Consider the following 13,733-nt stretch of genomic DNA (forward strand, 5'->3'; position numbering starts at 1 on the left):
TTACTTATGAGCGTGTGTGCTTAAAGCCTTGAGTATGCAGTTATTTAAAAATACATCTTTTAAAACACATTGTCTTATATACATGGTCCCCTTTGCCCTAAGAGGCCGACAACACATGGCCATTTAAATACTCACGTGCGATCTACAATCGGTCTCAACAAGCGTGCTTGGGGAACATGGCTGGAGAGACCATGTGAACGAGGTCGCGACGGTGCAAGCGCTTAGAAATTAAAATGAATAGTTTCAGTTGTAAGGAAAAAAATAAAAGCACTCAAAAAAGCAGACAACCTTGTATGAAAAAGATAAATTTATTTAATGACAATGTTAAAACAGAAAAGGTCAAGGGAGGGTCCAGTTGAGGAAGAGCAGCAAGATGATGGAAACTCCACATGAAGAGAATGCTTGTTTAAAAACAACAAAAATAGACATACCACAAGAGGACAGACTGACAAATAGAAGAAAGGGGAGGAGGGAGAGGTGGGTTATTCAACACAACTTGCCTTTTAACTACAAAAACACTGTTTAGCCACAAGTTTGACAACCGCCTGTTGTTTTGGGAAAGTCATTCGACAAACGTTAAATTCATTTCCGTGTAACATCAATCCCGGTCACTTTGAAGAGCCGGTGGAGTTAAGCGGGCCGATTGATTCGCCTTTCTTTCGACAGACTGAAGAAATCCCACAAAGAAAATCTGATCTGAAATGCTGTGACCCCCCCGCCCCCCCCAAAACCAAACACAGGCATACACACACTTAGCATCAAGTGAACCGACCGGTGAGATCATCCGAGAGGCGTCGCACGGATGTGAGGAGAGCGTGTTGTAACATCAAGAAAGAACAATCAACTCAGGTGTTTAAACGTGTGTCCGTTGCACAGTTGTCGGGATTCCGGGTGGAGGGAGGCGGGCCGGAGGACACGCCGAGTTACAAAGTCCTCGGCGGAACCGGGAGCTACGTAACTGGGCCGCGCGTCCCCGGCGACGAGCGGTTTGGTCCAGGGCTGAGGAACCCGAGGCGTCGGCGGGTAGGAGGGGTCCGTTCGCATGAGTGTCGAGCGCGGACCGGCGTCCGCGTCGACAGGTAGTGTGTGTGAGAGGCGGCGGTGGAGGTAAGCCAGCGGCCGGGCGGGTACCCAAGCAACAAATCTAGGAGAGACTGACATGACGAACGTCTTGACGACTAACCGGGCGAAACCGAGAGAGTGCGTTTGTTTCGTGCGTGTTCATAAGGCGACGGCCACCTCCACGCAGTTCCGTCGTCACGTGGATCCGCCCGCCGTCGCTCCCTGGCGGCCGCCAGACAAGGCGGTCCTATTCCGCATCCATAGTGTCTTCAAGGAGTCGGGGGGAGCCCGAGCCGAACTGACTCCGCCCCGCGAAAATGCCCGGCCAACTCATCTGAAAAGTCAACGACTCCGCCCCCCCCAACCCCGTCGGCTTATCCGGCGATTTCTTAGCACATGGAGATGGTGACGTTGATGCCTAGGTTCCCGTTCTCGGCGAAGAGCTGCGCGATGGACGTGTCAAACACCAGGCAGTCGCTGTTCATGATGGCGGTGGCGATACCCTCGTGGATGGAACGCGGCGTAGCCTCCCAGGTCAGGCGGCGCCGGTGGCCGTTGAGCTCCAGCCGGTACGCAAAGTTCTCGGCTTGCTTGCGAGTCCCGATGAGCTGCACGATGGCAAAGAACTGTTGGTGGCCGTCGTACTTCTCCTGCTTCTCCAGCACCAGCATGAAGTGGAAGCCGAAGCACGACTGCATCATCACCCAGTCCACCGCTCCGGGCAGGTTGATGTCTGTGGCCAAAAACACAATGTCCTCCCCCTGGAAAAGACAGCCCGGCAAGCTCATCAGCCGCCTATCTACCGTCGCTTGAAGGCTCCAGCTCCCTGATTGCAATCCGATCGTAACGGGAGGGGGATTCAAATAACTAAGATGCTAATTGAGTACAATTAAACAAAACAATTGTAAGGCTAGCGCTCACTTATTATGCCCACTAGTGCAGGTGACACGAGGCCTCTGCAAAATATTTCTTCCCTATTACCTCATTTAGAAAGGCATCGCATGACATTTCATGAAATTACGCATCAAGCAGGAGCCATTCAAATAAAAACAGAAGAGACTGATTTTACCAAAGATCTAAGGGTATTTTGTGCATAATGTTTGAGCAAGCCTGCAATGGATAGAATCCACAATGTTGAATTTTTATGTCGTTTCACAATTACTTAGCGATTGACAGACGAAAACAGCGACATTCCTTTTGACGGTCGAAACGCAACGTTGCGGCGGGAACTTGGAACTCGTTTCAAACACAGCAGAAGCTAAATGGCTGAAGTAGCTGTATATCAAGCTTTTGATTTGCACAAATAACAATGGATCTAAAATTTTTCTCTCAAAACAAAATGAAACAAGCTTGAAAAGAGATTCGTCGGATCACCTCATTCCTCAAATCTCTGGACAGAACTAATCTAAGTGCAGGCGTTTTAATAATGCAGTCAGCCGCCCCTGCACTGGTCATGCTGGAAACATGGCAAAACTTTGACAAAGGCGCCACCGCGTGGACACGCTGCGCAGCGTCGAGATGAAGGCTGACCTGCAGTGTGGTGATGGACTTGTGCTGGTGCATCAAGTGAGGCATGACGGCGTCCAGGGAGCCCTGCCACTTGCAGGAGGCGCCGGGGCACGGGCAGGAGTACGGCCGGAACTCGCACAGCTCCTCGTGCTCCGTCTTGTCGGTGTGAGGCAGCGTGACTTCGCAGCCCGACGAGGCGTATTTGCACGGGAAGAGCACCGAGTTGGCCACCTTCTCCATGGCCAGGTTCCTGATGGAGCCCAGGGGCCCTCGACAGGTGGGGCAGCAGGTGAGTTTGGGCCGGCAGTTGGAGCATACCTGACGAGGGCAGACGCAACTTTTGAGCGGGCGGAAAGGGACGGTCGGCTGCCACCCAGGCCGGAATTGCAGCCGCTACGTCGAATGGCGCTTTCCTCTGCTTTGTGTTACGTCTTGGATCGCGAAGAGACGAATGTTTAATAGTCCGGCCGGCAACAACTCATTTGACTTGGCAGTCGGTGAGAAATTGACTTTATATCCGCCCGGCGGGCCAGAAGGAAGCATTCTCGGTATTCCTTGTTATCCCGCGAGTTCGAAATGAAAAACAGAATGTCGGCCAGCCCTCACAGACTGATGGATACTTGTTGCAGCAGCGGCTTTCATTTCCCCGAAAGTATTTTGATTTTGTTTCATTGCCCGGATCGCAAAACAAACAGGTGCATTTATTGCGCAGCGCTTTTTAAACGCGGACCAGAATGTTGTCGTCTTCACGGTTACTCGAGACCATTCCAAACTATTTTGTGGAAAAACAAAAAAACAAAAAACTGATAGTTGCTCATTTGGACTGGAATACTATTAACTGTGTAAAGGCACCAAGGCGTGCATTTGTGGCACACAAAAGGATCCGTTCATTAGAAACGTTCAAAGACAAGCCGACATTACCAGGTGTCCCGACTGGCACTGAAGGATGGGGGGCAGGACATAGTCGAAGCACACCGGGCACTCAAACAGGCTGGCAAGGTCGCTGTTAGAGGCAGTGGTCCCCGACAGGGTGGGCACGCGCTGGGAGGCAGGGCACTTGGACGTTCCTGTGGGCAGCGCGGTGGCAGTCTGGCGACTCATTTCTGGTCGAAAAAAAAAACAAGCAGCCATTAATATAGCCGCGTTATGATTACGACTGACATCGAAGCTTAGTACGGACTACAAAAGCAGGACTGACAAGCGTTTCCATTTCTTCGTAAACTTGAAAAGCATCCCATGAGTTAAAAGGTGTTAAAAAACATTTCCGTTACTTTGTTTTATTTTAGGTATTTCTTTTGCATCGCAAAGAAAACAACTATGCAGACTTTATCTATCCAGGTTGATCACAACATCTGTATGTGCAAGGTTAATGCTTCTCCAAGTATATCGTGCTTGCCCATTTGATGCGCACATCTGCTACGAAGGGGATAATGGCGTAGCAACTATTAATAGCGCTTTTTAGCTGGCAAGCATACCAGCAGCAGTGACAGAAGCCAGAGCAACGGGACCAAATTGGCACAGGGCGCCGACAAAGTCCGAGGCCAAGGTCACAGTCAGTTTGCATGCGCAACTGATATAACAAGCTAAGGCAGGTCCTCGGAGGCCGTGACTAAGTTGCCTGAACTATTTTAAGGACAAATCAAGGAGAAGAGTGGCACTGATGCATTACAAAGAGTGCATATCTTAAAACAGCTTGCTCTGGGTATTTATTTAAGGTACGCCTAATAGGAATAGGACGATCGTTCGTGTTAGCAACAAAACTGCTTGGTGACCCCCCCCCCCCCGTAAAGTAATAGGAAAACGGTCACGATTAATCAGAGATTATTTTTTCGCTTAGTCAACTAATCACAGCTATTTTTTTTTTTTTTTTTGCTTGAAATTACCTAAAGTTCCGATGCAGGTTCCACCTCATGAGTCACACCAAAAGATAATTTAGTATGTCCAATACAACTTCCATGCATGTGTTTGAAGAGTGGGAGGAAGCGGGAGTGCGTATGATGTAAAAGCCAAGCAAGCTTTTCTGCAAAAACAGAGCCGAAATGAGAAGGAATATGACTGCTGGCTTGAAAACTGAAGAAAACCAAGCTTCATGTTGTGCACGCACCGCCACTATGTTTTCAGATCAACAATTTGATTTTAAGTTCACAGCAACTCATATTTAATCAATTGAAACAGCAATGTGCCAGATGTAATTTATAGACATATATATTAAACTGTGAAAAGTGTAAAAATATAATGATCTAGCTCCTTTATTATATACCATTCCTTTCGAGCACCAGTTACATGAGATTCAAGCAGATTCAAGTCCTAAACGACTTTAAATATCCTATTGGAATAGAAACCGTCCTCTTTTAAAGGAAACCAAAAAGCTGAGAGTGGAAGCCACTGCATTTGATTTGATTTGCTTTAAACATATTCTTTTGGTTTTTATTTCTTTTCTTTGCTTTAACATATTTCCCTTGCTTTCACACATCTGTACCTTTTTTCTGAATGGTTTTAAATATTACATTTTAAATTATGCCATGCACACTAACCTTGAGTGCAGCCTTGCCTTTTATTAGTTAAGATATGCCTACCAATACATAACAAAAAACAAAAAAAAAAACAAACGAAAACAGAAAAGCACTCACCTTCGTCCATATGATTTCCAAGTAAGGTTTTCGTCTTCTCTTGAAAAGTTGGGACCGCTCAAAAAAAGAAAAAAAAAGCAGAATTAGTATAATGGTTGACGTGATACATGAAATCAAATGGTTACAAAAGAACGGACAACCTGTTTTAAATGGTCAAACTTTGTCGCATGGCAAAATGTACCTTGTGTGTCCATCCGTTCCAAATGATGTTTTTAGACAATACATCCAAGTTTGGGATGACAAAAGGGTTTGACTTCCAAATACGTAATTTGACCTGTCTTTTGTGCAATTTTACAGATGTAGATCTTCTGTTCTGTCTAAATACTAGGGACCAGAAAGAAGAAAATTGAAACTGTGCGCTTTGATAAATCATTTGCATTTTTATTTTATTAGTAAGAATGTCTTTCTTTTTTGACTCCTCATTTGATTGATGGTTACATTTGCGCACAAATATGTGGACTACAGTCCCTCTTTAGATTTGATAATGGGATATCCTGTAGGAGCACTACTGAATGAATGTTCTTATTTGATACAGGTCTTGAAAAAGTGAGGAAAAAAGTGACTTCATTTATATGATTTATAGGATAACTGAAAATTCTATATAGTGGCATATCATTTCCATGATATAAAATGACCAGTATCATGACAGATTTGTTTTGCCACATTGCTCGGTACTACTGCAGATAATGCCAGACTGCTTACTGCAAATGAAATCTGAAGCTATTAAGTATTTCAGTGTGTTCAAGCCAGCAAAAGCCACATGCACAATGACAAATCACTGAGGCTTGTTTTCAAACACAGGACTCCAATGTTTTGAAATCATTCATGTGTCATATTAAAGATATTAGTTTATTGCAGTCTTCAAGGGCTATTGCCTTTTTCCAATGGAAAACAGCAATTGCAAAGTAAAACGGTGCCGTTTTGAAGAAAAATTGCAAAACATATTTGCCCACATGGTGTTCCAGAGAGGGAAAAAAAAGGCTGCAGTTGTAAGAGGAGGAGGAGGGGAATTCCCAAACTGTCTGACTTGCACACACTCCCACTCCTGAAGTGCGGTAGGTGTCACTCTAGGGTGTGAAGCCGAATCGGTGTCCAATGTCAGCACTAACAGAGCTCTCTCGCTCGCTCACTCGCTCGCTCACTCCCCCCCCACCCACCTTCTGACCTCTTGACCAGCGATACACTAGCCAAACTAATAATCCTTCAATCTCTACTTGCGTCTCTTATCTTTCTCTTTTTCTTTTGCCCTTCTCAAGTCAGTAGCTGTGTTCAACTTCATTCTGTTGCCACCGTGGACATTCTCTCTCCCTCGTTCCCCCTGCCACCTCCACCCGCCACTCCCTAAGCCCAACTGGATGTGCAGGGCTCATATTTCACCCTTGGCTGTTTGCAGGCTCTACCACCAGCTGCCGTTTCTGACACCAAAGCTCACTTTCTTTTCACGATGTACTTGCTGATTACAAACAGCACAGACACCTGGCCAAGAACTTTTCAAGATAGCTTCACCATCCAAACTAATTCCCGCTCAAAAGGGTGTTTAATTGCATTAAAATAAAAACCTACTTTCCACACACACACATATAAAGTCGGTAACAAAGTAACAGTGCCCTCCTCGATGTTAGCAACACTTCAACTGACAGAATTCTTTACGAACACAAATTTTACTTTCATACGGTTGCTTATCAATGTTGCATACACCCTTCCGGTACAAGGCTGAAATTTACAGTAGACTACAAGTGTTGGTGTCCAATTTGAATTTGGTGCCTTCATTTATTTAGTCTATTTACATGTAAGCTTCAAGTAACACATATCCATTAACACTGTGGTTACATTCACTGAACACATGAGACTACCCAAACGCGGTCAACCAGAATTTAGACAAATGAGTGACAACCAACCATTATAGTGGAATCCTGTTTATTTGCAAGGTCTAGGCGTAACCGGTCCCCTAATAGCAGGAGTACATTCATAATAGGGCTCATTTTTGCGTATTAAATGTTACCTGTGGTATAGGTCGGATTTGCATACATGTATGTGTGGAAAAAAGTGGGATCAGGCATCCCTATCAAAACGTCCATCGATTTAATACGTTGCGCAACGCCTTTAATGCAATGAATCGAACATGGTTGAATTTCCGAGAGACGCCGCCGCCCTTGGATCACAGCGAAATCGTCATTTAAATGCTTAAATGAGATTCGATCAGTATGAACCTATGAGCAGGCGTCGCAGCTGACACAAATAATGCACGCATCATCAAATCAAAGTGTTTGTCAAGCAGCAACAATGAGGTTTTATCAAGACACTTTCAGCCATGAGCTTAATTCAATTTACAGAGAAAAGATAAATGGACGAATGGAGAAGAATGAGAACAAAGCCGGCCATCAATAGGGCAGAAGAGGTCATTGACTAGGCTCTGTTTGAACATCTGAGTACCTATTGCACACACAGGCAGCAGCTGCACGTGCAGATGATCATTCATTCACTAGTGATACAACCGCATTTACATTACGCCCCCCGTGAAGTGGCTGGAAGATGCTGCCAACTGGCTGCCATTTTAAATGTAAAGCATTTCTTCTCATACAGTACAGTAATAACAACGGATCGCTTAGCAGGCCTGTATATTTGGTTTCACCCAGGAGTCGGGAACCATAATCTCAGGGATTTCCCCACAAATGCGCTGCACTTTCCCTTGTTCGCTCTGTATGTGATGGCTCACCGACAACTCTTGTGAGGTTGGCCACAAAAGATTTCTTTAAGTCGCCGTCATGAACTGAAGTGTTGTCATCGGCTAAACTAAAGACAAATACCAACGTGCATGAAATGCTTTTGGCCTGGACACATTTGAACAGAAACACAAACACAGGATGGAATTACCCAGCATCATGGTTGACAACCTGCTTATTTAACTGATTCAAAATTGACAAAAATTAAGCATTAAATTCCTAACCATAATTACTTCTTTACAAGGAGTGCATTGATTCCTTTTTAAGGGCTAGTAACCAATCCACAATCTTTAAAAACCCTGACCGATTTGGAAAAAAGCAGATAGAAGTAATTAAAAAAAACTACACATGCTAACATTGGGAATGGGATGAGAAAAAAATGAGACGAGATGCCTCACAAGATTGAGTCCACAAGAATGAGACAAGATTTAAAAAAAAAAAGAAAAAAAAAAGTTTTTTTTTTCATTTAGCAGACTGCAAGAAAATGAACTATAGCATGCAAATGCAAGCAGGGGAGTCACTTTTGTTACATGTTCATTCATCACATGATGCTGCGTTCTTTCCTCTTCCTGAATAGTCTAACAAACTGCCCGAATCTTGTTACCTGTGCAATGCGTGATGTATTTGTTCTTTTTCGCCGTTTATAAAATGTACGTCTTATGAGCCAATAGAATCGTTTTCCTCAACTGGAAAACCAAAACGTTGCCACATAGGTGATTTCCCTTGAGAAAATTTGCATCCACTGCTGGTGCATCTTGAGCTGCTCTGATTTTGATGGGTCAAATAAATGATAAAATATTTCCCTGTACCAATTTCATGTGCTTACAATTGCTGTTTGGTGCATTTATTGAGTGTTTCTGTTGATGTTTTAGATGTATTTCCGCGTGAGTGGTCATTGTAGGAATCGGGAGTCAATTGCAAAGCAGAAATACAGTGCTTGCTTTCTTTGGTTTTTGCAAAACTTTGCTTATAAAACAGAACATTTTAAAATGCAAAAGTTCGTTGTTCATGTCTTTATATGAAAACAAACACGTAACGTCGTCCCACTTGACTCAATGCGTGCTCGCTTCCCGAGTCAAGACTAGTCAAGTCAGCAGTTACGCCATGACACACTGAAGGACACAATTTCAAAATTAAAGCAAATCAAAGAATTTTAGCCTAGTGAAGTGAAGCTTTATTTTGAAGTTGGTTTTCTCACCACACTGGTGGCGTGTTTTACTGTCATGCTGCAGCATAACAATTGTTGCTGCGATTGGCTTGACATTTTTCTTGATACTTTACATAATTTACTTGGGGTGAGAAAATATGCTGAGCTTTTTTCTTTCTTTTTTTTTTTTTAACCAAGGTACTCCAATTACTGAAGAACTTGTTTCAGCCCTAGTCATCATTTTGTGTTGTAATATTCAATTTTAAAGTAATAATGTTTTATGCGGTTTACTGTGGTGAATCAAACAAGGTTGCCTTTCCTTCTAAGCAATTGTGACAGAGTCTTTTAGTTTTGAACATAGAGTTGAGAAAGGTGACAACAAAAGCCCCTTCCCTCCCTTGGTGTCTGCTTGTTAGCTTGTCTCAGGCGGATTCTTTAAATTATACAAGAGCAGTTTCTTGCCACAAAGGAGGCAGTTCTCATCATACTGGGAAACAAGTCACCAACTACAGAACAATCCAATCAGAGACAACCCAGAGGAGTTGCTTAAAGCAGCTTTTGTTAGCCAAAGTGGAACCACATTATTTTCATTAAAAGAAGCAAGCAGACCGAACCAACATCTGATTCCATCCGTAGCAATGAATAACTATACTAAGTAGTGTGTGACGTGCGATGTGAAGTTTGTTTTTAATTGGTGACATTTTTACTCTTTATCTCCTTGATCATCATCTGACGCCATGAGGCTCATGGTGTGAACCGCATTTATTTAAACAAAGCTGTGTTCTTTTTTTTTTTCGCAAGATCATAAACACGACGGACGAAGTTGTCAAGGGGACTAGAGGAGAGTGCCCCCAGTGGTTCTTTTAAAAAAAAAAAAAAGCTTCATACACTGCAATTGACTATAAGTCGCAGGGTTCAAAGTGAGAAAGAAGTAGCAGTTAATAGTCCAAAATTTATTGTACTAAAAATCTAAGAAGAACATGCAAAACAGTTGAGAACATGGGTCACCAAAGTGGTGCCCGCGGGCAAAGGGTAGCCCCCTAGTATCCCATGAGTCGCCTGCAGACCTGTAACGATTATGCATATATGACATACACATTACATATAACACTTGATTTACATATTTACTACAGCTGTTCCTTAATTATTGTGAGGAATCAATAACATGACCTGGCAGCCCTTCGTATTAGTACCAAAGAAGTAGCTCTCGGTTTCAAAAAGGTTGGTGACCTAAAGTTAGGGTTAGGGAAAGAATAAACGCAACATAAAAAAGCATGCTCAGTTACCAGGCTAAGTACAATGTTTCCATGTTTTGTATTGATTTGTTATAAGTACATTGCACACAAATACTTAGTGGCATTTTGATGTTACAAATGTTCATAAGCGCAGTAATTGTTCACTTTCTTTATCATTTATTGGAGTCACAGAAGTGGTTTTCATCAAACTATTTACCAAGTAGTGCCATTTTGAGGCTACTAAGGGCATGCAATAAACTGCAGCTGCAAGGATACATAACGCAGCACAAGGATGCACGGTAAACTTAGTTACTAAAGCACTTATTGTGTGTATTTAATTTTCATGTATTGGGGTCCTTGAAGTAGTTTTCATTCAAACATTAACTTGTGAAATTTGAAGTTTAATATGGGCGCACAATTAATTTCACAATTAATAGTTTCTGTAGTGGTAAGAAAGTTGTGACACCCAAAAGTTACTGGTGTGCTTAGTACATTTCCATTTGATTGATTTACAGACAGATCGTAAGTATTTTTCATACAAATATTTACTGAATGATATTTGAAGGTTTGTCTAAGAATACTTTCTTTTTTTTAATACAATTTAGTGTAATTATTAAGAATGGGAAGAGACACAAATCCCATGAGGAGGAGAATTAACGATCTAGCCTGCAAGTGTAAAGAGGAGTAACTTTTTGTTACAGGCTCATTTTTCAGATGCAGTTGAGATAGTTTAACAAATGCATGCAGCCCATGTTAGCTGTGGTGCTTAGCATATTTTTTTTTTGTTTTGCAGTGTTTCCAAACTTCCTTTTTTATATGCAAAACTTTTAACGTCCTCTTCTTCAACTGGAAAAGCAAAATATCGTCACAAGTGAATTGAAGCATCCTGTAATTCTACAGCTTGCCATACATTTTGGTCATCAAACGAAGTAAAGTCAATACCACAGAACATGCAATCGTGTCGGCCTGTTAGTAAAAAAAAAAAAAAAAAAAAAAAAAAAAAAAAGATCAGTAAGAACAGCAACTGTGTCAGGTCATCAGCATCAAAGCGTGCAAGAGTGATTTAGAACATCTTATTCAATCAGTAATTAGTTACTTTAGAACTTAATTTAAAAAAAATGCCAGCCATTCTTAGACCCTCCATGAAATGAACACTTGAAAAAAAAATGGAGGAAAAAAACAAAAGAAAAGACAAACAAGAACCTGGGATGGAATGTATATGCTTAAAAAAAAAAACTGAAAAATATGAGTTAGATACTTCCGAAACAAATTCAACTGCTCTCTAAGGTACCTAAGTGCTGCTATCTCAAATAAATTGCAAAAAATACTGGGAACAGGCACAATCCACCCACCTTAACCGCTTACCTTCACGAGAGTCGCTGGGGTAACGGGCACCGTACATAAAAATGTTAGCGTAATTAAGTCAGAAGTTGTGATACGCGATTCAATCTGGGAGAATATAAAACTGAAATAATAGCATACAAAGGCAATGGCGTCTATACATTCTTCAGATTGATTGAAGGATAATTTTGAAGCGTTGGATGGACTACTCACCACATTTAAGGGCATGTATTACTGTCAGGCACAGGATTACACAGTAATCATTTGGGTAAAGAAGGCTTCAGCACAGCATTTCTGAAGACCCCCATTATTTAAAAAAAAAAAAATAGACAGGTCCAAAGATGACAACCCGTGGAAGAGTAACGAGCATGGTTGACGAGATGACGAGGAGGAAAAAGAGCACGTCCAAGATAGCCAGAACTGCATGTCTATCTTTATTTGTCAATTCCATCATAGTTGGACCCTTTGAAAACAAAAATAATTCCGCACGCAGAAGAAAGTTTTTGACTGTAATACTTTACCTTGATTTTGATTGCAAACCGATGCAATGACAAACTTTGTCTTCTTATTAACAAGTTAACAACCGAAGACACATGGACAAGTGACAAGTACAGGATGCATACTGCCACCAAGAACAACGCCAACAACACAAATCATGCTTTCCATCACACTGTTCTACCTATGCTGGGAAAGACAAAATACACTTCTAGCGGTGTGAACCCGCCGCTGTTGATGCTTGACTCAGTGAGAGTTGTTATGGCAACAGGCTACTCAGCTGATCACCCACAGTTATTCGTGAGCCCAATGAAAATAAGGTGCAATATGACAAATTGCTACCTCTTTTGGTGCATTGTCTTTCCTTCATTTGATAACAATAGTTGAGCTGATTTCAGCAATACATACAAGCTTGACGATGAGGTCAGGACAACAGTTGGTTACTCGTAATGCTGATACACGGAGTAAAGCTTCTCTTACACAGGAGTATTAATCCCCACAAGAACAGACGCTTAAAGACAAAACGCTGGAGGTAATGTCAATGTACCCTCCATATATTTGTTCACTATACACATATACCTGCGTACATGTTTCGACCAGGTCTACTTGCAGCACTCTAACAAAAAGATAAGATAATGTTCCTGGACGCAGACGTTTCAATTACATTTCATGCTCAATGCTGACATTCAAGCCTCCACTTGGAGCCAAGTCACTCGCGGCAACCACAGCCAAGTCAGTGTTAATCTTTTCACGCTCTCGCTCAACGAACGAACTCTTAACGGGCAGACATTCCGACAAGTGCATTTATTAACGTCGACATAACATAACGAATAGAAATTCGACACATTTGGAAGACAACGACATTTTTACTTGCTCTGTTTGTGTTACAGACACACAAGGCCTTGTCGTGACGGACAACAGCAGCCTTAGCATGGAAGCTCAAGAAATGGATTACTTGATAATTAAAGAGCTTAATGCATAACAAACGAAAAAGCGCCCACTTCCAAAACGCAGCGCGTACTGTTAGCCTGAAAGTGAAAACTACAGGGTCATTGAACAAGTGACGCTCGCAAACAAGTTAGCAACTCGGCTACCTAATGTTAGCGCTAATAGGAGGAAAGCTAACGCTGTTGTTTTGACCACGGCACACTCGCTCCAAAAAAATCGTCATCGATACCACGACCCGTCTTACCTCGAAAGAAATATCCTTGACTTCGCCGCAGGTAAAACGACGTGCGTGCACAGAGGAGGCCGACAGCGGCTATGTGTAGTCCGTGTTTCCTTGGTTAGCTGCAGGGATGCACATTCGCAAATGCTCGTGAAGCGGAGGCAGGCGCAAAGGCGCTAAGTAGCAGCAGCTAGCAGCCGCTAGGGCTCGCGCACGCTTGTTAAAGTTTGCCTCGGGAGCGCGCCCCAGCGCCCCCCCCTCCCCCTCCCCCTCCCCCTCCCGCCTTCGAACACATCATAAAATCAAAGTTTTGCAAGTTTTACATACAGGTGGGTCGCCCCCCCCCCCCCCCCCCCAAAAAAAAAAATAGAGAGAGAGAAATATCGTTTACTTCAGTAATTGGTATCGGAAAGTGAAACATTA

General features: G+C 42.8%; 1 protein-coding gene across 1 annotated transcript; it reads right to left on the minus strand.

Annotated features, from left to right (window-relative positions):
* Positions 1 to 289: 289 nt before the first annotated feature.
* On the minus strand, positions 290 to 13,517 carry siah1 (siah E3 ubiquitin protein ligase 1). The gene is made up of 5 exons (XM_088417981.1): positions 13,335 to 13,517; positions 5,202 to 5,258; positions 3,493 to 3,674; positions 2,593 to 2,889; positions 290 to 1,823 (listed from the first exon to the last, which is right to left on the minus strand). Exons 2-5 carry the CDS (start codon positions 5,209 to 5,211, stop codon positions 1,452 to 1,454), a joined length of 861 nt encoding a protein of 286 aa, XP_088274107.1. The 5' UTR covers positions 5,212 to 5,258; positions 13,335 to 13,517; the 3' UTR covers positions 290 to 1,451.
* Positions 13,518 to 13,733: the final 216 nt, after the last annotated feature.

Source organism: Hippichthys cyanospilos, chromosome 6 (genome assembly GCF_059441005.1).
Source record: "Hippichthys cyanospilos isolate Australia breed blue-spotted pipefish chromosome 6, RoL_Hcya_1.0, whole genome shotgun sequence".
In the NCBI taxonomy this organism is placed as follows: domain Eukaryota; kingdom Metazoa; phylum Chordata; class Actinopteri; order Syngnathiformes; family Syngnathidae; genus Hippichthys; species Hippichthys cyanospilos.